This window comes from Panthera leo, chromosome E2 (genome assembly GCF_018350215.1).
Source record: "Panthera leo isolate Ple1 chromosome E2, P.leo_Ple1_pat1.1, whole genome shotgun sequence".
Classification (NCBI taxonomy): Eukaryota; Metazoa; Chordata; class Mammalia; order Carnivora; family Felidae; genus Panthera; species Panthera leo.
Window position 1 is genome coordinate 42,487,370 of NC_056693.1, and position 21,485 is coordinate 42,508,854.

At 48.4% G+C, this 21,485-nt stretch overlaps 2 protein-coding genes across 5 annotated transcripts in view; one reads left to right on the forward strand and one right to left on the reverse strand.

The window, feature by feature from the left end:
* PHAF1 (phagosome assembly factor 1) overlaps positions 1–17,591 on the forward strand; it is a 30,639-nt gene extending 13,048 nt beyond the window's left edge. For 2 of the 3 annotated variants that reach the window (XM_042918720.1, XM_042918721.1), the window contains exons 5-17: positions 4,002–4,045; positions 6,639–6,718; positions 6,994–7,088; positions 7,723–7,820; positions 7,907–8,019; positions 11,028–11,161; positions 11,628–11,711; positions 13,403–13,485; positions 13,866–13,909; positions 14,387–14,430; positions 14,582–14,640; positions 15,254–15,326; positions 16,075–17,591. In XM_042918720.1, coding sequence (XP_042774654.1) covers positions 4,002–4,045; positions 6,639–6,718; positions 6,994–7,088; positions 7,723–7,820; positions 7,907–8,019; positions 11,028–11,161; positions 11,628–11,711; positions 13,403–13,485; positions 13,866–13,909; positions 14,387–14,430; positions 14,582–14,640; positions 15,254–15,326; positions 16,075–16,161 — 1,038 coding nt within the window. In that variant the 3' untranslated portion in view covers positions 16,162–17,591. The remainder of the gene's footprint in view (positions 1–4,001; positions 4,046–6,638; positions 6,719–6,993; positions 7,089–7,722; positions 7,821–7,906; positions 8,020–11,027; positions 11,162–11,627; positions 11,712–13,402; positions 13,486–13,865; positions 13,910–14,386; positions 14,431–14,581; positions 14,641–15,253; positions 15,327–16,074) is intronic. The other variant, XM_042918722.1, reaches the window with a different exon arrangement.
* B3GNT9 (UDP-GlcNAc:betaGal beta-1,3-N-acetylglucosaminyltransferase 9) lies at positions 17,140–21,266 on the reverse strand. Of its 2 annotated transcripts, none has more exons than XM_042918717.1 (2): positions 19,974–21,266; positions 17,140–19,596 (listed from the first exon to the last, which is right to left on the reverse strand). In XM_042918717.1, exons 1-2 carry the CDS (start codon positions 20,134–20,136, stop codon positions 18,344–18,346), a joined length of 1,416 nt encoding a protein of 471 aa, XP_042774651.1. In that variant the 5' UTR covers positions 20,137–21,266; the 3' UTR covers positions 17,140–18,343. The 2 variants fall into 2 exon arrangements, with proteins under 2 accessions (XP_042774651.1, XP_042774652.1); XM_042918718.1 differs by having other exon boundaries at positions 19,948–20,016.
* Positions 21,267–21,485: the final 219 nt, after the last annotated feature.

Sequence of the window (21,485 nt, forward strand, 5' to 3'; positions counted from 1 at the left end):
TTCAACTTAAGGAAAGCAAGAGAAGAGCTAACTATTGGCACAGATTATCCCAGATCTTAACAGGTGTACTAAAAATGGGGCCTAACTGCAGAATAGGATCAAAAGACTTTAGTCAGGTTTTTGTATCTTGCTTTACTTCATTCTTAGGTCAAGCAATATGACTTGGAAGGTGAAAAACGCAACTGTTCTTCCTAAAATGCTGGAATTTACAGCTTAACACCACCAGTGATGAATTGATTCTTTAACCCCATTGAGGATATGTAAACAAACAACTTGATGGTGTATAGGGTTGTCTTAAGTTCAAGTGCAATTTACTAACACCTGTTTCACTCCAGGATGTTTTTAATACACTATTTACAAATGCCTGGGCTTCACAGATTAGTCATGTGACACCAGACTCATGCCTCAGAGTCACAAGGTTGAATGTGGCTCTGGGCATTGGCATACCAGAGTGCTTATCCTGGTTAGGTTATGGAGTAGCCTTTCCAAAAGACTTGGGTACTTCCTAGTTCTCATCATCCCATCACAAGTGAGCTCCTAAGAAGACAAGATAGAACATGTAAAAGGAATCTGTACACAGAATGGGAATTCTTCATTCATGATGGTTTTTCAAAAGCAAATGTGAACATTCTTAGCCCCACAGTTACCTTGCCTCTCCTTGTGGACTCAGTCATCCTGTCTTCACTGACCAGAAGTTTCACAGTGGGAAAAGGGAGAGAATGGTCATCAGTGTGGCTTCATTACAAATCAGGGAAAATTAATCTGGAAACACCTTTACAAAGAGTTATTTGTTTTAGCTAGGTACGTCCACTTTAGGAGACATAACCCCAGAAGATTATAAGGAAGGTAATGTTGGCAGATACGTATAGCAGGGCTTTTCATAGTAATGAAAAGCTGGAAATAACCTACATGGACAGCAAAAGGGGATGGCCAGGCAGCCCATCATAGAATCACAGCATGATGAGGACAGTATCAAATATTAAGTGAGTACTTGGTACAGATTAGGCACATCACTGAATGCTTCCCGTGCATTTCCCAACTTAACAAGCCTGTGAGCTGTACTGTTTCCCAGTGAGACAAAGGAAGGACAGAGGATGAGTGGTCTGCCAAGCTTTTAACCCTGAATTACCAGTGTGTGATAGCCACTGGAGTAGAAATGACAGCTTCTGTTGATGTATATGGGAAATAAATGTCATAAAAGCTGAAGAAAATTGTGTGAGCACACTCTGGAGAAATGTGAAGAATGAGAAGTACAATTTGAATGAGAAAGGAAGTAATTAGAACCTTCTCTTCTGCTTTCTGTGGGGTCCCTATGAAGAGGAGGGTCTGGGACCCTGCTGGAGCCTCTGGAAACTGAGGAAGTGATTCTCAGGTGCCCTTGGTCAGCATCAGGTTTGACCTGACCCATGTGCCTGCCCCTCCATCCAAGCACTTAAGAATACTCTTCTCAGGGTGCCTGGGTGTCTCAGTCGGTTAAGCATCTGACTCTTGATTTCAGCTCAGGTCGTGGTCTTACATGACTTCGAGCCCTGCGTCGGGTTCTTTCCTGGCAGCGTGGAGCCTGCTTGGCATTCTTTCTCTCTCTCCCTCTCTCTCTCTGCCCTCTCCTCCTTGTGCACTCTCTCTCAAAATAAATAAAGAAACATAAAAAAATAAAAAGAATCCACTTTTCCCTGATGCTGTCTTCTGCAGTTTCCTCATCCCCTCACTCCCTGCCTATGAGAAAGCCCTAAAGAATGAGGCTTCACAAATTTCAACCTTCACAGCTACCTGTCTTTTCCTTTCCTATCTTGGCTGCTGCCATGGCTTCTCCTCTGGGGAAATCAAGGTCTTTTCCAGCCCAGTGGGTGGTAAATCATGAAGTTCAGACTTACCCAGCTGCTTGTCCCTGTGGCCCAGCAAGCTCCATGGGCCAGATCTGCTTGTTGATTATCCTGGTGACATGAAGGACTCCAAGATGGTTGGTACTCTGGGTCTCTTGCCACAAGTGCCATCCTACATATGCCCTGTGGTTAACTCTGGTCCATTGTTTTCCCATTAGGCAGGCAGGGTTGAAACACCCATAAATGTTGGTCGGGGTTATTGGCAGGTGGGTGACAGCGACACAGAAGGAACATCCTGGAGGCCCACCGCCACAGGGTGAGTGGTGGGAAGCCCTTGGGTGGTCATTGGCCAGCTGTAGGGGTGGCAATAAGGGAGGCAGAGTGCCTGTTCCTGCTATACAAGCAAGGCTTCTGGCTAAAGGGTGAGGCTGTCTACCAGCATGGGGCCCTGGCCTTGGTGAAATGATATACCAGTTTGGCATGATATACTGCCATGCCGGAGCTTTCTGAAGGGACACTGAGTATCTTATTATGAATCACAGCTGTTCCCCTGTTCTTCCTTTAATGACCTCTCTTGGTACCTCCTTTCATGTTTTCTAGTTTCACATTGCCCTTAGCTGACTTCGTAACAGTCAGACTTGTCTGATGTTTTGAGTACCTTTCCTGTGCAAACTAATGAGCCAGACCTTAAAAAGGGCTTAACTTAGTGTGGTACTGGTGAATGGCATACACAAATAGTATAGGAAAGAGTTGATTGAAGTGCTGTGTCTGCCCAGCAGAGGGAGTTACTCTTAGCAAGTAGGATTAGAAGAGCTGCATTATAATTCAGAGGTGCCCAATTTGTGGTTCAGTGTTATGACCACTAAACAAAGTTAAAGATAAGGTCTGGCCAAGAGTAAACTAATATGTCTCATTTTCTTTGGTAGTTCCAGATGCTTCTGCATGCAGGGCCCCACAGCTCCTTCTAGGATGAGGCCCATATTGTCAGGGCAAACAGACACTGAACCAGCTCTGCTTATTCCTCTACAGTAAGGGCCAGAACTCCCAACTGGAGGGTAGTAGCTGGTTCTTCAGGCCTTGGCCAGCCATGTTTCTTGCGTAGAAGACTTCATAGTGCTCATTATTTGGCACCACTAGTAGCTGAGTGTTTTAGCAATACCTTTGTCTTTGCCCTGAGTTCTTGGCATTTAATTAAAGACTGAACCCCTTGAAACTACACAAGGGCACTGATGTTCTCCAGGTACCCTTCAATAGAGATATGTATACATATTTGAATATTGTCACACTTGTCCTAAACTAATATGACTTGTTTTCTAGCAGGATAGACCTCCCCCCATCTTTTTTGTTTTGTAAACCACAGTATTTTAAAGCTGATTTTGAAAGTGACTGGGTCTGGGGTCTTTTTAATGCAGCAAAGTGTGCAATAGCAGGAAGGGGGCTCAGTATCCAAGGTTTTGTCCATAGTTTTAACCTTTATACTATGTGAATTTGTTTCTGTGGAGGTTTCCACTGTTCTGTATGTACAGTCTTCTATATGACCCAGCAGTAGATTAGATAAAGGATCTTTGACCCACAGCCTCCATGGGCATCTGTTCAACAATCTGGATGAAGGGAAAGGAGAGGTTATGCTGTGTGGTATCAGTTTTTCCTTCAGATTTAAAATGAGAATAAAATGTAATATGCAGTGCTTCAGGAGAATTTTGGCTAGTGATAGATTTTTTTTCTTCACTATTCTATAAATGTCTTTTTTATTAAGATTTTATTTTTAAGTAATCTTTACACCCAATGAGTAGCTAGAGCTCACAACCCTGAGATCAAGAGTTGTGTATTCTATCAACTGAGCCAGCCAGGTGCCCCACTATAAGTGTCTTTTCTTTTCTTTCTTTCTTTTTTTTTTTTTTTTTTTTTTAATTTTATTTTAGAGAGATACCTTACATGAGTTGGGGAGAGGGGCAGAGGAGGATAGAGAGAGTGAATCTCAAGTAGGCTCCACATCGAGCACAGAGCCCGATGAGGGACTCAGTCCCACGACCCCGGGATTGTGACCTGAGCCAAAATCCAGAGTCGGACACTCAACTGACTGAGCCTCTCAGGCACCCCTATAAATGTCTTTTTAATCCATCTCTTTCAACTGCAGAGCATTACCAATGCTTAAAATTTGATTTTTTTTTCTTTTAGGTGATTGAAGTATATGACTTGACTAAAGTAAAGTTAAAATATTGGTAAGTTTTCTCCCCTGTTGCTCTATGTCACAGGATTGGTACAAATGGACTTTATTACCCTCATTAAGTTAATAAAGAATTCCCATTCCTAGCAGTTCCAGGATTACAACCTGGTACCATGATTTCCTCAGGCAGCCTCCAAACCTACTTAGCTTCCCAAGGAAGAGAAGGAAGTGTTGTTAAGAACATGCTCTGTGTAAAACACCTCTCATATATGTCAGTTCATTTAATCCTTACAGCAAAGCAGGACCTCAGCTTAGGGGTGGTGACGTGACTGTCTTCTGGGTCATAGCTGCCCTCCCCAAATAGGTCTGACCCCAAAGCCTCTATGCTAAAGGGAATGCCAAAGGGACCTCTATTTGGGGGCCAAAATCTACTTCTTTTTTAAAAGTTTTTTTTTTTTTTTTAATGTTTATTTTTCAGACAGAGAGAAACAGAGCATGAACGGGGGGAGGGTCAGAGAGAGGGAGACACAGAATCTGAAACAGGCTCCAGGCGGTCAGCACAGAGCCTGACACAGGACTCGAACTCGTTACCACAAGATCATGACCTGAGCCGAAGCCGGATGCCCAACCGACTGAGCCACCCAGGCGCCCCAAAATCTACTTCTTAGAATGAAAATGGGGGTGGCCTATATCATGAACTAATATTTGAGCACCCTTTATGGCAAGGTGCTGTGCTACTATCTAGAATACTCCGTTTAGTAAGCTTCCTTAACAGGCTTCCCTTTCCCTTTGTGAGGGTGTGAAAGGGTCCAATTCCTGGGGCTGGCTCGAGCAGCATTTGCCAATAGAGAAGTGGATAAAGCAAATGTGTAATAGTACTGGCCCCTTGCAGATTTCTTTTTGTCTTTTAGTTTTGTTGGAGCCTTTCTTTGTCTTTTCCCTCTTAAGAGTTAGTGGTAGGTACCTATGACCCACAATAGCACTACTAGGAATTTACCCAAGGGATACAGGAGTGCTGATGCATAGGGGCATATGTACCCCAATGTTTATAGCAGTGCTTTCAACAATAGCCAAATTATGGAAAGAGCCTAAATGTCCATTGACTGATGACTGGATAAAGGAGATGTCGTTTATATATACAATGAATACTACTTGGCAATGAGAAAGAATGAAATCATGCCATTTGTAGTAACGTGGATGGAACTGGAGGGGATTATGCTGAGTGAAATAAGTCCGTTAGAGAAGAACAGATATCATATGTTTTCACTCCTATGTGGATCTTGACAAAGTTAACAGAAGTCCATGGGAGAAAGGAAGGGGGAAAAAATAGTTACAAACAGAGGGAGGGAGGCAAACCACAAGAGACTCTCAAATACAGAGAACAAACTGAGGGTGGATGTGGGGGTTGGGGAGAGGGGGAAATGGATGATAGGCATTGAGGAGGGCACTTGTTGGGATGAGCCCTGGGTGTTGTATGTAAGCCAATTTGACAATAAATTATATTAAAAAAAAAAAAAACTACAATGAGATACCACCTCATACTTGTTTTTTTTTTTTTTTTTTAAGGTGGTAGGTAAAATTAAATAAATAACAAGAATTAGTGGTGGGTAAAATCATGAGGTCCTGGGTTAGACTGCCCTGTGTTCATCATTCTGTTACCTCTGTGACCTTGGGCAAGTCACTTAACCTCTCTAGGCTTGTTTTTCCATCAGAGAAATGAAGCCAGTACGTGGCTACTAGGTTAGGAAGATGACATGAGATACTGCTGGCAAAGCACTTGTCACCATGCCTGGTTAAAAAAAGAGGTGTTCCATGAATTATACTAATTTTTAAATTAACCTTTAAGCATTCTCCTTACATGCTCATCATCTGAAATCATGTGTTGCTCTTCATTCCCAAGCCCCTGCCCCTTGGGTTTTTCCTCTTTGCATGGGATCTGCCCCTCATCCCCAACCTACCTATTCACCTAGTCCATGGGTGCTGGCTGGTTCTTCTGCCTAGTAAGAAAGCAAGCTGCTTTGCTTGGTTATACACTATTCTCTTAAGATGTTCATCCCTTTTTAAGAAAGTTCCTTTTCAAGCCAAACTGCTAATAGGCATCCTGGGAAAACACATTCACACTCTCTATTCCTGGGGCCCTTCTTTATCCAAGTCCAAATGCCATAGGGCTGAGACTGAATTTATTTCCTTCTAAATTGTGCCTGGTGACCACACGTGTCTTGGGAGGCCCTAGAGGATCAATTCAATATGTCAGTCTCAGGAGACTTGACTTATTCTGACCCCATTAATTATCCTTCACTTAAAAGTTCTTTAATTAGGGGTGCCTGGGTGGCTCAGTCGGTTGAGCGTCCGACCTCGGCTCAGGTCGTGATCTCGTGGTCTGTGGGTTCGAGCCCCGCGTCGGGCTCTGTGCTGACAGCTCAGAGCCTGGAGCCTGTGCCTGTTTTGGATTCTGTGTCTCCGTCTCTCTCTGACCCTTCCCCATTCATGCTCTGTCTCTCTCTGTCTCAAAAATAAACATTAAAAAAAAAAAAGTTCTTTAATTAAACTTGTGTTTTGACATATTTGTAGGCTCACCTGCCTGTGTTTTAAGAATAACTCTTCCAGCCACCATCTTCAGTGATCTGAAAAGCATCTTTGTTTTTCAGTGGAGTGCATTTTAACTCTCAGGCCATAGCTCCCACCATTGAGCAGATTGACCAGTCTTTTGGTGCGACCCATCCTGGAGGTAAGCCAAGTCTTATCTGTTTCCTCTGTCACAGCCTATAATGATAAGCCTGGCAAGTGGCACCATCCCAGCCCTAGTGCCCCTTCCTACAGGAAGCCAGGTTCTGGTAGAATTTGTGGGTTGATACTTGGGTGTGAGGGAAAGCTTCTCCCTCTTGTTTTCACCCTAGTAAGTCAGTTCAAGAATCAGGCACAAGGAAGGTGTTACCAGGCTAGTGTGTGTTCTCATCTCTGGTACCATTCAACCATGTCATTTTCTCCTCCCCACTCTTACAGTGTACAACTCCGCTGAGCAGCTCTTCCACCTCAACTTCAGAGGACTGTCTTTCTCTTTTCAGTTAGACTCGTGGACTGAGGCTCCCAAGTACGAGGTTAGCCCTTCCCTTCCCACGGTATTTGTCACCCAGTACCCAGGTGATATGGGCCCAGCAGACAGTGCCACTGGGGAGGTTGGATAGGTACCCTTTTTTGGTTTCCTCATCTCTGAGGTCTTTAGGGGCCAACATGGATAGGACTGATAGCAAGAACAAAGCCTGAGCCAGCATTCCCAGGGGGAGGGCACTTCCCACTGCAGAGTGAGGATTGTCAGAGATAAATCCAGTTTGCCTTGCTTTAAAACTAAATCACTGTGTTTTTTTCAGTAACCTAGAGTTTGAGATAATTCATTCTGGATTTTCAGTTATTTATTGCTTTTAGCAAAATGTTTCATTCATCCTTAGGTAGCAGCGTCCTTAGGGTCGTGAAATGATAGATGTTTGTAAGGCTTACATTTTATTAAAGGAACCATTCCTGCATGTTTTTCTTGATGAAGGAAAGAAAAACTGAGTAAAATGAAAGATGAACTTGAATGGATGGGGTGAGTTTATTGATCTGGAGCCAGGTTTAACTGTTGTTTAGGTTTGACCTGGCCAGTTCTTGAAGACCATGAGTGCTGGAGAAATGCCAGAGCCTGGGCCATATGGCCTGCAGTGGGCTCTCAGTAAAACTTTTGTCCTGTGTTTGCAGCCCAATTTTGCCCATGGTCTAGCTTCTCTCCAGATACCCCACGGAGCAACTGTGAAACGAATGTACATCTACAGTGGAAACAGCCTACAGGATACCAAGTGCGTTTGGGGAGCACAAGTTTCATGGGCCATGGACTCCCTGGGAGGGAGGGTGAAGCCTCTGCTCATTTTGTGCCTGCCTCCAGGGCTCCCGTGATGCCCCTGAGCTGTTTCCTTGGCAATGTGTATGCTGAGAGTGTAGATGTTCTTCGAGATGGAACTGGACCCTCAGGTTTACGACTTCGGCTACTTGCTGCAGGTCAGTTACTGGCCTTGGGGTGGTGGATTATATTCATGTTGAGACGGTCTAAAATCCCACATGCTTAGAGGTAGTTGGTACAAGATAATGTAGATGCTTATGGTTAAAGCTTTCATTTAAATTTAATGAAAAAGGACAAGACACAGTTTTGTCATTAGTAAATCTTAATAAGTAACAGTAGCATTGCTTCTCCTAGCATGTATATAGCCTTCTGTGTGCTTATGTGGATTTTCAGTTGTTCCCAGGCTGTTTACTAGAGATGCATGTTATGAGCTTCGATATTGGAGTGTTCTGCCCTTTTCTACCCCTTATGCCCAGTTCTCAGGAGGCTGGCAGAAGGGACTTGAATTCTGGTTTGGCCACATCCACTGAGAGTTTTGCTGACTATGAACAAAAAAAGAGCTGCTGTCTTCAATGGCTGGTCTCTCTAGGATCCATGTCTCATTTGTGATTTCCTTGTGTGGCATGGCCAATCTCAGCTACTTTGGACCTTGGGTCATGCTTCGTATTAGTAGTACGGGGATCTCCTATGTCGAGTTTGCCTCCGTGCCTTTGGCCTGGGTGCCAGCATAGGGGCTATGCCTAGCCAGTGTTTGTTCATAAATTGGGGTCTTGCATTCGTTTCTAAGGCACTAGTTCTTAACTATGAAGAATCTGGTGTATGAACTCTGAAGTCACTCCCCTGAGCAGTTAGATAGTTCCCCACCTCCAGGTTAGAAATTTCTAAAAGTGTGGTTTTCTAGCCAAGCAGAAAACTAATGTTACACTTGAGCTATACTGTTTGAGAGAATTGAGCTGTAGCAACAAGGTCAATCTAGGGTCTTTCTTGTCAGAAGGATCACTCCTTGAAACACTGAGGTAGTCAAGGATGGCACAGTTATCCGAAGTGACAGCAGGAGGAGTCTGTTGGGAGCGGGGACTCTCCAGTTCTGACTTCCACCTTGTATAGCACACTCCCAGCAGTCACATCTCACTGCTTGCCGGATGAGTTGGGGAGACACTTTAAGTCAGGGACTCACCCAAGTTACTGTGCAATCTAGTACTCGTTGAGAGTTTCCTTTGGCAAGCGTAACTTGTCTCAGCCAACCCATTTCTCACATGTTTCCTGTGGAGTGCAGCTACAGTGATGTTTTTAAGATAAGAAGACAGTTCCATCTATCTTGGTCCTCACAATAATTTATAGGAAGATTCACTCCAGGGAATCAGAAGCTAAAATAGGCTCCTAAAAATAAAGGTACTTTTACCTGGGTAGGCTTCAGGTAGAGTGAGACGAGAGAGAAGACCCACCTGTGAAGAGTGCCTTCCTAGTAGCCCCATCTGCATATTCACACGTGTACCTGGGGACTTTGGGCTCAGAGTATAGGACTTTTGGTGGTCAGCCAGGATTGCCAAAACTGCAAGATATATAGACCGAGGTTAATGTTGACTATGGTTTTCCCAGGACCTAGTTAATTTATTTATTTATTTTTTGTAATGATTTTTTTTTTAACGTTTATTTATTTTTGAGACAGAGACAGAGCATGAACGGGGGAGGGTCAGAGAGAGGGAGACACAGAATCCGAAACAGGCTCCAGGCTCTGAGCTGTCAGCACAGAGCCTGATGCGGGGCTCGAACTCACAAACTGTGAGATCATGACCTGACCCGAAGTCGGCCACTTAACCGACTGAGCCACCCAGGCGCCCCTGGACCTAGTTAATTTAAACACAACCTTATTTGCCACTCATTGTATATGTGCTGTGACTGAAGATTCCTGGATTAGTTGAAGAACTCGGTACCAACTTATTTCAGATTGTGGATTCCTGAAGTCTTCCCTATATAACAAATGGATTATTATAAAGAGCCTTGTCAATTATAAAGTTCTGTGCAGAGTAAGGTGATGGTGGTTATCATGGACCAGGAAATTCAGTCTTCCTCAGGTTCTTGCCTTTTACAAAAGAAAAAAAAAAGTTTGTTTATTTTGAGAAAAAGAACATGAGCAGGGTAGGGGCAGAGAGGGAGAGAATCCCAAGCAGGCTCTGTGATGTCAGCGCCAAGCCCAACACAGGGCTCAGTCCCATGAACAGGGAAATCATAACCTGAGCCAAGATCAAGAGTCAGAAGCTTAACCAACTGAGCCACCCAGGTACCTCCCCCACCTTTTTTTTTTTCCCCCCCCGGTGGAGGAGACAGAAAATACTTTGTCTTTCCATCCACAGAATGGGGAAAATCTTCCTGTTAGGAGTGTCTGTTGCTATTCCACAGCTGCTGCTATGTGTGTGTTTAACTGGAACTGTTTCTGAAATGTATTAGAGTCAGGGTTTAAAGATTCTTCCCAAAGAAGAAACTCATGGCAAATCGGGTTTTCTTATCCTCCCACTTCTCTGGTTTTCGTTTTTGAGTGTTAGTGGGTCTATCAGTGTTTGTAGAATTAGGGATGAGTTAATGGATGTTTCACTCTTGGCTTTTTTATAGAGTGCTTTTTTTCTTTAGGTCCAGTCTCTGGTTGGAGGTTACCATTGAGAAGCCCCTCTTAACATAAATTCTTGTATCTTGTCAGGACCTAGAAAATGGCAAGAGATAGAACCTCATTCTATACTTCCATAGCACCTATGCTGCTGTTTATTGTACCACAGTTGTGTGGTGTGGGATTGGGATCTTCACACCATAAGCTCCAATAAGGACAGAGACTACACTTGTTTTGCCCAGCATGTTTCCTCAATATCTAACAAAGTGTCTATCCCATCGTAGTTAATAAGTAAATATTTGGTGACTGAATAAAGTTTCCAGAGCTCCACATCACTTTTGTGGGATTGAATGAGTCTCTGGGATTATTTCAAGTAGATGGTGATCTCTCATAACATCACAAGCTGTATGACTTGGTATTTCCCCTTATATGCAGTCTTGCCCCTCAGCCAGAGCTAATAATGCAGCATGCAGCAAGTGGCCTCTCTGGGAGCCCCTGGGCCTTAGGCTGCAGCATCTCAGGCCCTGGCTGGGAACCTGACCACCTCCCCCTTCTCCTCTGCAGGTTGTGGACCTGGCCTATTAGCAGATGCCAAGATGCGGGTATTTGAACGTTCAGTGTATTTTGGTGATTCCTGCCAAGATGTTCTTAGCATGCTTGGCTCTCCACACAAGGTCTTCTATAAGTCAGAAGACAAGGTAGGGGAAATGTGTTTATAAAGTCAAAAAGGCAGTCTCTCTCTTTTTTTAAGTACACACTACTCCCAACATGGGGCTCTAACTTGCACCCCCAATGTCAAGAGTCACATGCTCTACCTACTGACCGAGCCAGCTCCACTTTTCTTTTTTAATCAATATTAAGTTAATATCAAGTAAATATAAATTGTTATTTTTCCATAGTACCTGTTCTATTACAGTTGACAAAGAATTAAATTGAAAGCTCTTGTCTGATCCTGTTGATCAGATTGTCCTGCCTTTTCTTGGACACCAGGGCTTAGTCTGTAGTCAACCAAAGCTCAGTGTTATTCAGCACTAGCAGCAGGGACTCTGACAGTCTTGCTCACCTGATAGCTTAATGTTACACACAAAGCACAATTTGTAGACTTTCAGTTAATCCAAGAACTGTATTAAGGGGTTGGATTTTATTTTATTTTTTTCCTAACAGATGAAAATTCATTCTCCTTCCCCTCATAAACAAGTTCCATCCAAGTGCAATGACTACTTTTTTAACTACTTCACTCTTGGAGTGGTAAGTTCTGATTCCTGAGAGAAATGTTGGATTTCTGTGGTGGTGGACCATGCACCTGGGCATACCTTTGTGTACACGGGAGCTCGTAACCATGCCTGGCAGCAGGAAAACTAGCCCCAGCTGGCTTTGCCCAGTGCTGCCTTGCATTGGTACCCCAAAGTGGACCTTCTCTGCCACCAAGATTGCTTAGAAACACAGGTTCCCTGGTATGTCTTGGCTTCTTTATTGAGGGAAGCGTGCTGCACAGGTGGCAGCTGTGGGAGTCATCCCAATTAACCTATTTTGGGATCTGCCTGTTTGTAGAACACAGGACCCTCTTCTGGGGTCACAAAATAGGGAGACTAAAAAGTAGGGGTGTGCTTATGTATTTGCAGGGGATCACCCCAGAGGCATTGCTGTGGCCCTGTGTTCTAGATGTAGGATGCTGAACAGAGCTTGTGGCCACTGTCAGTGCTGACAGTCCTGCTAGTAGATGGGATGTGTGTGAGAGAAGTTGTGTAAACCCTGCCCTAGCAGGATACATCTCTTAGGGCAGGGTTGGCCTGGACCTTGATTCTTCTAACCTTTGAGCCTTCTAGGGCCTGAGTTCCTGAAACAGCAAAGAAAGGGTAGATTCTGGAGAGGGAGAGAGGAGATACTGGGTCTGCCTATGTGGATAAAGACCAAAGGAGCCAGGGGTAGTAGGGGCACGGCAGCAGGCTCATAAACTCTTGAGGTAGGACAGTGGCAGAGGGAATGGTGCTTTGTAAACTGAACCTCTTGAGGTCAAGGACCAGTGATGATAAGTGACAAGAAAGATGGAACAAATGGCCCAGCCCTAATAGGACTTAATGTAGGAATGGAATCAGAGGGAAATCTGGGGTCACAGGCCTGAACAGCTGTCAGAGTGTGAAACTGGGAAGGGTGTGGTGAATAGGAGAGAGTGTTCGATAGGCAGCATCAACTCCAAGTCTGAGTCCTGGTCAGAGGCTGGATTTTCATTTCCCAGGGTCACTGATTCTCACAGAGAGGGCCTAATGGAAGCCAGAAGGGTCTTGCGGTCATGGCATTCAGAGTAATTAGATGCCTTGAGCCTCTGAAAAGTCAGGTGGTCGCTAAATCTTCTTAGTGACCTTTAAGCCAAGAGTTTTTTTTTTTTTTTTTGTTTTTTGTTTTTTTTAAACGTTTATTTATTTTTGAGACAGAGAGAGACAGAGCATGAACGGGGAGGGTCAGAGAGAGGGAGACACAGAATCTGAAACAGGCTCCAGGCTCTGAGCTGTCAGCACAGAGCCCGATGCGGGCGGGGCTCGAACTCATGGACCGCGAGATCATGACCTGAGCCGAAGTCGGCCGCTTAACCAACTGAGCCACCCAGGCGCCCCTAAGCCAAGAGTTTTTAATCGAGTGCTTGTTAGGCAAGATCTCCATGATAGGTTTGAGTTCCCAAGCAGTGGCAGCTGTAGCCCACAAACCTGCTTGGCCTGCTGCTACCAGGTTTGGAATGGGAGACCCACAGATGATTGGGTCCCCCCCCTTTACTGAAAAGTCCAGTTAAGGCTGCTTGCCTCAGCTGCTCCCTTGACTGTTGTTTGGCAGAAGGCTGTTGTCCAGAGGCATCTCTATTATGAAGTGGCCGTCTCTGAGTTGGACATGTCCTTTCCCAACCTCAGTAACTTTCCCTACTTGGAAATCCTTGTTTTCTATCCCAGGATATCCTCTTTGACGCAAATACACACAAAGTGAAGAAGTTTGTCCTACACACCAATTACCCTGGGCATTATAATTTTAACATGTGAGTATACCTATACCTGCCCCTCCAAAACTGAGCTTTGAACTAAAAATCCCCAGTAAAAGAGAGCTGTGGCTTTGAATGCTCACTAATTTGTACCTAAATTCTTAGTTTTATGGGAAGCAAACATTTCTTGAGTGTTTGTTCTGTTCCTGGTACAGTGTCCAATACCTTTTATCTCTCCATTTGTACCCATTTTACAAATAGGGAAATAGGTTCAGAGAGCTTGGTATCTTATCCAAGATGATAGGGTCTTTAGACCCCAGAGCCAGGGCTTTGGGGGACAGATTCATTATGTTTTTCCTGGGTTGCAGGGTTGAGATGCACAGGGGGTCAGGCCTCTCATGGGGCCCAGCCTTTACCTATCTGACTTCTCTCTCTAGTTATCATCGCTGTGAGTTCAAGATCCCACTAGCCATAAAGAAAGGTAAGTAGTGAATATCTTCAGAGTAAAGAAACTGTTTTGGAGAGTTAGTCTCTCATGATGAGAAGAGACCGTGATCCAAACAGAAATGCTAATGGTTGGGTTTATGGAGCCTTTGCCCTTAGCCTCAGCTCCTCTGGGTTGGGCTCTTTGTTCTGGGGCTGTATTGTTCTGGTCTGTAGTCTCCTGAAGGTTCTAAAGGTCTTTTCCTTTGACCATGGGATTGATGAGTGGGGATTGGTTGTCTCTGACGGGGAGTTTCCTATACATGATTATCCAGGTGCTTCCAGGTCAGTCTTGTGACTGCTGTCCATCTGCTGGTTCACTACCCTCTTCCATTCAAGAACTCTGAAATAGCCCATCTGCCTTGCCTCTGTACTCCAACCCCAATGCACAGGGTGGCCAGGTTTGGATTCCGCCTAGGGCTGGGGTCACAGGTGTGCTGGGCCAGCTACCAACCCACCCTATGTTTCTTTTCAGAAAATGCAGATGGTCAGACAGAAACATGCACAACCTACAGCAAGGTGAGCCCATATTTTCCCACCTGATGTAGCCCCAAAATGAAGTGGGTGTGAGCCCACCAGCAGTCTGGGGCCCACATCCTATGGGCCAGCCACTGGTCACAGGCATGGTTAGGTCTCTGCTAAGCTCTTGCCACCCCCATCCCTTTTGCAGTGGGACAGTATCCAAGAGCTCCTGGGCCACCCTGTGGAGAAGCCTGTTGTCCTACACAGGTGAGCGGGAGGCTGCTGTCTCTGGTGACCCCATCCTGCTCCTCACAGCCCAGATGGGGTAGGGAAGCCTAGCAATGCCTATGGCTTAGAAATGACAGAAGTTGCTAGTGTTGCCACAGACATTATTTCCTGCCCCCACCCTGCACATTACAACAGGGCCAGCTATTCTGCATGTTTACCTGTACCAGAGAGGTTGCCCCCTGTGATAGCCCCCCTCCAGCTACCTCCAGATAGAGGGACCCTTTCACCCCTAGTTATTCAGAAAGTAAAGCACTTTTCATTGGCTTCCCTGGACTCTTTTTTCCCATCAGAGTTTCACAGGCTGCAGCCCACAGCTTTGTACTCAGTTGCCATGCTGCATGTGTCTCCTCCTTCCTAACTTCTTGCCACGCCACTCTAACTTCGTAATAACCTTCTGTGTACCACTAGACTGTGTAGGATTCAGAGCTTGAATAAGACCTGTCACCACCCTTGGGACCTCAAGGGCCTTTGTGGGAAACAGATAAAGCCATGAGAGACCAGTGGACAATAGCCCCCATCCCAAAAGGGACTGGATGCCCTGCCTGGCCTCGGCTTTTGTCTGCCCCTCTAATTCTGGCTTCCCTGGCCTCAGGTCCTCCTCCCCAAACAACACCAACCCATTTGGCTCCACATTCTGCTTTGGTCTTCAGCGGATGATCTTTGAGGTAAGCCCTGGGGGTTAAGGGGCTGGTGGCCATGCCAGGGATGGGCAAGTGATGGAGAAAGGTTGGGGAGGGCCTCACGGCTCTGCTGGGTGAGTTAATCCTTCCACAGTAACCCTGTCTGCTAAGAATCTGACCTACCCACATTCAACAGTAAGGGTTCAGAAACTATGTTGGGGAAATTTGGGATGATGGAGGCTAAAGCAGTGATCTATATCCAACAAGGTGAGAGGTGAGGCTATCCCACATATTTGAGAATGTAAATACAGTAGGAGAGGAAACGCCAGGGGGCAAGTGGGGCTCACCACAAGAGTGTTGGGTACCTTTGCATGCCATATGAAAGAATGTGCTATGGGTAATATAGAGGCCCCACTGGCTTGGGAGAGGAATGGGCTGTCCCTGTTTTCTCTTTTGGTTGCTACACCCAAATAACTTCAGTAGGCCCCAAGCAGTTCCAGAAGGACTGGATAAATAGGTATAGTGAAGTTGATGTATTCCATGAAGAGCAGGCAGTTTCTGGGCCAGAGATGAGCTCTAACATGAGTTGGGGGCGTTTAGGGATCAGCCCACCCCTGTGTGCAGGTGTTTTGTACATGGAACAATCCACTGTGCACAGGAGCTGCTTCAAATCCTTTCTCTGCAGTCACAGCTCCAGTACTAGCCTCACTGGTGGCTTTTATGGATGATTGCCTGCCCTGCCTACATCCCTTCTTCTCCTTCCCTTTGATTCCTTGTCCTCTACTCACACCAGGTCATGCAGAATAACCATATTGCCTCGGTGACCCTGTATGGCCCCCCCAGGCCTGGTGCCCACCTGAGAACAGCGGAGCTCCCCTAAGGACATCACCGCCCATGCCCCTCTGCCCTGTGGAGATGTGCATCGCATCCTATTCAGCAGGCTTCCATGTGCCACCCTGTGGGTTTTCTTGGACACCCTACCAGTGTTGAAGGGCTGTTGTGATGTTCTGAGGTGGGGCTCAGACTGGGTGCTCTGCCATGGAGTGAGAGGCCCAGATATTCCTCTGTCTGTCCTCGGCTTGCTGGTGCCAACAGAGGACACCGACTGCAAAGAGAAGCACAAACTCTGAGCCTTGATACCTGGACCCAGGAGACCTCGACTAACACATAAGGAGGCAGGGTTCTTTCTCCTCTGCCCCACACACATTGGGAAAAGGTGGGACTCTTTCTGTGGCTGAGGTCACAGGCACCGAGGACGAGGATGAGGTCCTGCCTTTGGCCCATTGTTGCCACGTGACCCTTAAGGCAAGCAGGTAGCATGTCCATAGTACTTGGTTGCAACTTTTGCACTACATCTACTTTAGTTACTTGATGAGCTGGCTGTGGCCAACGTGGCCCACCTGCCCTTCCCTGTCCCTTCCTTGCACGCGCTCCCTACCAGGCCCAGTAGGCACGCCCAACTGGTTGAAACACAACTTTTTACCATCTAGGTATGTGCCCAGGCCTTGTTCCTACCCCTCTTGGAGCCAGCCTTCAAGGTCACCTGTGCCCCCACTCTTCCCCAACATGGCTGGCAGGCTGCATGTTTCCATCCTGTTTGCCTCTTTTATTTAATGCCAAAGTTTTAGCCAAAGACATCTTCCTCCTTTTGTTGTTTCAGCATTCTGTTCTGCACTGAGGGCTGGCTCTCTTGCCCCAACCCTGGGCAGTGTCCCCTGGCCAGGCCCATTCATGGTTCAAGGCCTCTGGGGGCTCAAGGAAAGCTGGGCTGCTCAGTCTTTACATGGGTCTTACTAAGGAAAGTAGCATATGTGCTTTAAAAATAATCCTTTTGAAAAGAATTGAGAAGAGAAATGTATAATTTTATCCCATTTTTAATATTTTGGTCTAGCAACTTGTGATACATAGATGACAATTTTGTGAGTTTTTCAAATGTGTGTACATATTTTTGTAAATATGACTCTTTTGTAATTAACTCATGTACAGCCTCATCCTGTAGAGTTTAACAATGAATGTGCAGGGGACCTGCCCCAGGCTCCTAAGTGGTTCCTGGGTTACAGCCAGGCTTGTGTGGCGCTCCCATAACTTTGTGACTGACTGGTGTCTTCCTATTTGGACTGTGGCCTGGCCGGAGGACCCCCCTCCCCCCAGCCCACATTACATCCCACTGTTGGGGCAGCCAGGACTATTCCCATCCTCCTAGAATAGGGGAACCTTCCTCATGCCCTGCCCATACCCCTCCAATAAAGGCCTATGCCCTCAGCAGCGGCTTACCACGTGCTGTTGCTGGGATGTTTGTACTAAAATAAACATGGGGTGTTGATTTTTGAGAAACTGGGTGGTTGAAGAATATGGGTACTTTTATGATGGTAGCTTTATCTTAGGTTCTTTGGCTCCTCTGAGTGGGGCAGCATAGCCTCTAGTAGGAGACTGGCATTGTTGTATGGGTGAAAGTTCTGCAGTGGGGAGACTCTAGGTGGGACCATGCACTCAGCTGTCCCTGTGTGCCTCTGTCCCTAGTGTTCCAGCCAGACCAGGGCCCAGGAGGGGTTGGCTTCAGGATAGACCTCAGAAGATTTAAAGATCTGCCCAGGGCTGAAAATCTGATTTGGAGGCGCAGGTGGGAAGCCAAATGCCTGCCTGGAGGACCGAGGCCAGGCCCCCACACCTCCTCCAGCCTTGGAGTAAAAAAACAAAAAACTGCATCTGCAGCATTCTAGGGCCTCCAAACCAAGGACTAGGGTCAGATTACGTGAGCCTCTTACCACCACCCATCCCAGCTCCCCAAAACCTATTTGGTAGTAGGAGGACCAAACATGTCCCTGTTTGGCAGAGCCTGGTGCTCTATGGCCTCAGCCCTGGCTGTCTCAAAGGACTACTTTTCGAATGGTTCCAGGCCAGCAGGAGCCAAGCACAATCTTAGTTCCTTGGGGCCCCGTAGAGGCCAATTCCTGGTGAAATGGGGCTAGAGTTTGAACTCTTCAGCCTCCGGGAGAGAATTACATACACGGCAATAATTATCCTGGGTCTGAATGAAGGGGATCTTGGGGCCATGAAGTTACCTAGGAGTCCCACCGGAAAGAGCCAGCAGCAGCAGGCCAAGGACGCGCACAGGCTGGGCCATGGGGCCCGTTCAGCAGGCGCCACATAAGCCAGATGTCGGCCGCCGAGAGCCCGTGCACTACAACTAGCTCTCGGTAAAAGCAGGGGTCAAAGGTGCGCAGGTGCGGCGCCGCTGAAGGACGAGGGATGCCAAAGGTGCGGAAAGCAGGGTGAGGTTCCGGTGTGAGCCGAAGGCGCTGTAGACACATGCCCAGAAAGACGTCGTCAATGGGGAAAAGCTCAACCTGTGCACAGGCGCCGGCCAGGCGACGCAGCGTAACCCCTGAAAGCACAAAGCCACCACCACCCGCGTAGGCCGGGTAGGCGGGCAAGCCATACACAGCCTCTGGGATGTAGTATTTGCTAGCCCGCGCGCGGATTGGCCGAGCCTGCACAATCACGTCACCCGCAAGCAGGTCCTGCGCCGGGTCCCGCGGCGCCAGGAACTCCAGCAGGTTTCCCACGTGCACAAACACATCTGCGTCGCCCTTAAAAACGAAGCGCACCTCGGGACAGTAGGCCGAGGCCCAGGCCAGAAAGTGGATCTCCTTGAGCGTTAGGTTGAAGAAAGTGTCGTCAAAAGCCCAGAGCAGGATGTCCGCGTATGCACGGCTTTCGGCACGCAGCAGGGCTGGCCAGTGGGTTCGCGTGCCCTCCCCTTCGGCGTCTGTCCTGTCAGTGCCCGTGCTCCTGGGCACGCCCAGCAAGAACACGCGGCGCACGAGCGCCCCCTGCACACGGCCCTCAGCACCCCACGTCTGGCGCACGGCCTGGCGCCGCTCGAAGTCCGCCGCCACTGACTTGACGGCGATGAGCAAGTCGGGTCCACCTTCAGGTGCGCCATCTCCTCGGCATTTGTGCGGCTGATTAATGAGCAAGGGGAAGCGCCGCTGGTCCTTGGCGCGTAGGTAGCGGCCAAAGTCAAAGGGTCCCGTGGGTGTGGGCGGCTCCGGTGTGTCCCCTTCGTAGACCAGAGGGGCTGGGGCTGGGGCTGCGTCCGCGTCCGCGTCCCGTGCCTGGAAGACTCGGAGTCCCGGAGTAGGCGCTGCCTCTACCTTCCCTTGCGCTCGGGGTGCGTTGGTCGTCGGGGTCGCGCCCTCGCGCTGTGTGTAGAGCAGGAGGCCGAGGGCGGTGCCAAGGAGAAGCGTGATCGACGCGTCCCCGCGTAGGCGCAGCCTCCGCCTCATGTCCGCGTGGCTCACGCCCCCGCCCCCTGCGGAGAAACTCAGTCAGGGGCCCCTGCCGCGAAAGCCAGCGGCTGGTAGGGGCTCCCAGCCCCACTCTCCCCAGGGGGAGGGGGCTGAGGCCACAAGCCGAGGGTCTCCGCTACCAGCCATTCGTCCTCCGGCGTTTTCTTCTCCGGGCCGTGGCACCCCACCCCACCCCCACCAACACTGGGATGGGCACCCTGAAGGGGCTGGAAGTTCCTCCTAGTAGCCAATTCCCACCCCTCAACCCCGGCCCAGGACGGTTCCTCAAGGCCGGGAGCCTCGGAGCCTCGGCCCGATTCCCAACCCGCCCTTCCCGCGCTGTAGCCGAATCCCTTCCACCCCTCCCTACCCACCACGTCCTTGGGATCCCGACACTCACTCTCGTCCCTTGGGAGCGGCGCGGCCCCGGACGCCAGGGCTCCGGGGCTCAGCGCAGGGTCCCAAGGGCAGCCATGAACCGAGCCTGGGCCAAATGCAGCGTTGGCAGGAAGGGGGGCCGGGGCCGCTGCCACGTGACCCTCCAGCTGTGCGCGCCGGGACATCTGGAGCTCAGCTCCGCCCTGGCGCCTCAGGGAGCGCTGTCTCCAAGTGGGGACTAATCTCTGAGAAGAATCCCCACAGGCAACTCTCTGGGAAGGTCTGAGAAGGTGGGTTCTAGTCTCGGTGTGGGCTCAAATGCCCCAAATCTGCCTTTCCGTGAGGGCAGGAAGAAACATTAGCCTTTCTGGTTAATCTCCACACCCCCACCTCTTCGGAGTGGGACAGGGTCTTGGCTGGCAGGAGCCTGGGGCAGGCGGGTCCCAAATCCCTGAGGCCCAGCGTCTTAGACATCTACTTGGCCACTGTCCCAGACTATCTTGGAAGAGCCTCTCCTCAGCTCACCAGCAGCCCTGGTTCTACCAGGCAGGACCTATAAATTATAAATGGCCCCGGACACGTGGCTGCCTCCCTACTCCTAGTTCTATGCTCCCCCACTCCCACCCTCCAGCGCGCGCGCGCGAGCACACACACACACACACACACACACACACACACACACCAAAGACAGGTCATTCAATTCTCACAACGTTGGTAGCAGCTTTCATTGCTCATGTCTAGGTGGGGACAGTGCCTTTCAGGGAGTTAAGTGACTTGCCCAGCATCATATAAGCAGAAAGTAAGAGCACTGCCCCAGGTCTTCTGGAACTCAGTCTGGAACTCTTCCCTCTGTCCTCCTTTGCCCCCTCTCTCCATCTATCCACTAGGACACAGGACAGGGGGTCAACCCCCTCTGCTTTAACTTCACAGCAAGCACTTAAGTCTGTTTCCCCAGAGGCACCTCTTGGGCCCCCTGGTCCCTAGTGCCCCAAATCAGCATAGCCTCCTGCAGGCCTGGGCCACTGCAGGCCAGATTGGACGGACAGGGATGGTTCAGCTAGGGGATTCCTGAAGCATGCCGTGAGCAAAGGGTTTGATCCGGGACCCAGGTGGACAGAGAGTTGTTCTGGAGATTGAGGGCCCCCATCTCAGCAGGCAACCCCACCCTCCATCCAGCTGACAAAAGCTGAAACCCTGAGGTCCTCCTTCACTCTCACTCCTCATCCAGTGTCATTAGGCCTGCTATCTTTCATCCTAAACTGCTCCTGGTGTTCATCCCTTCCCTCCATCTCTGCTGCCACTGCCCTAGCCTAGACCCTCTCCTCCCCTCCCCTCTCTCCATCCTCCTCCCTCCCCATCTCCCTCCTCACCAGCCTCCCAACCTTAACTCCCCAAACCCTCTAAATGCTTCTCACTGGCCTCAGTATAAAATCCAAACTCTATAAAATGGCTCACCAGTCCCCAAGCTATCTGCCTCCCATACTCACCAACTGGTCTGGTCTCTCTACAAACCCACCCACCCCTAGATGCAGCC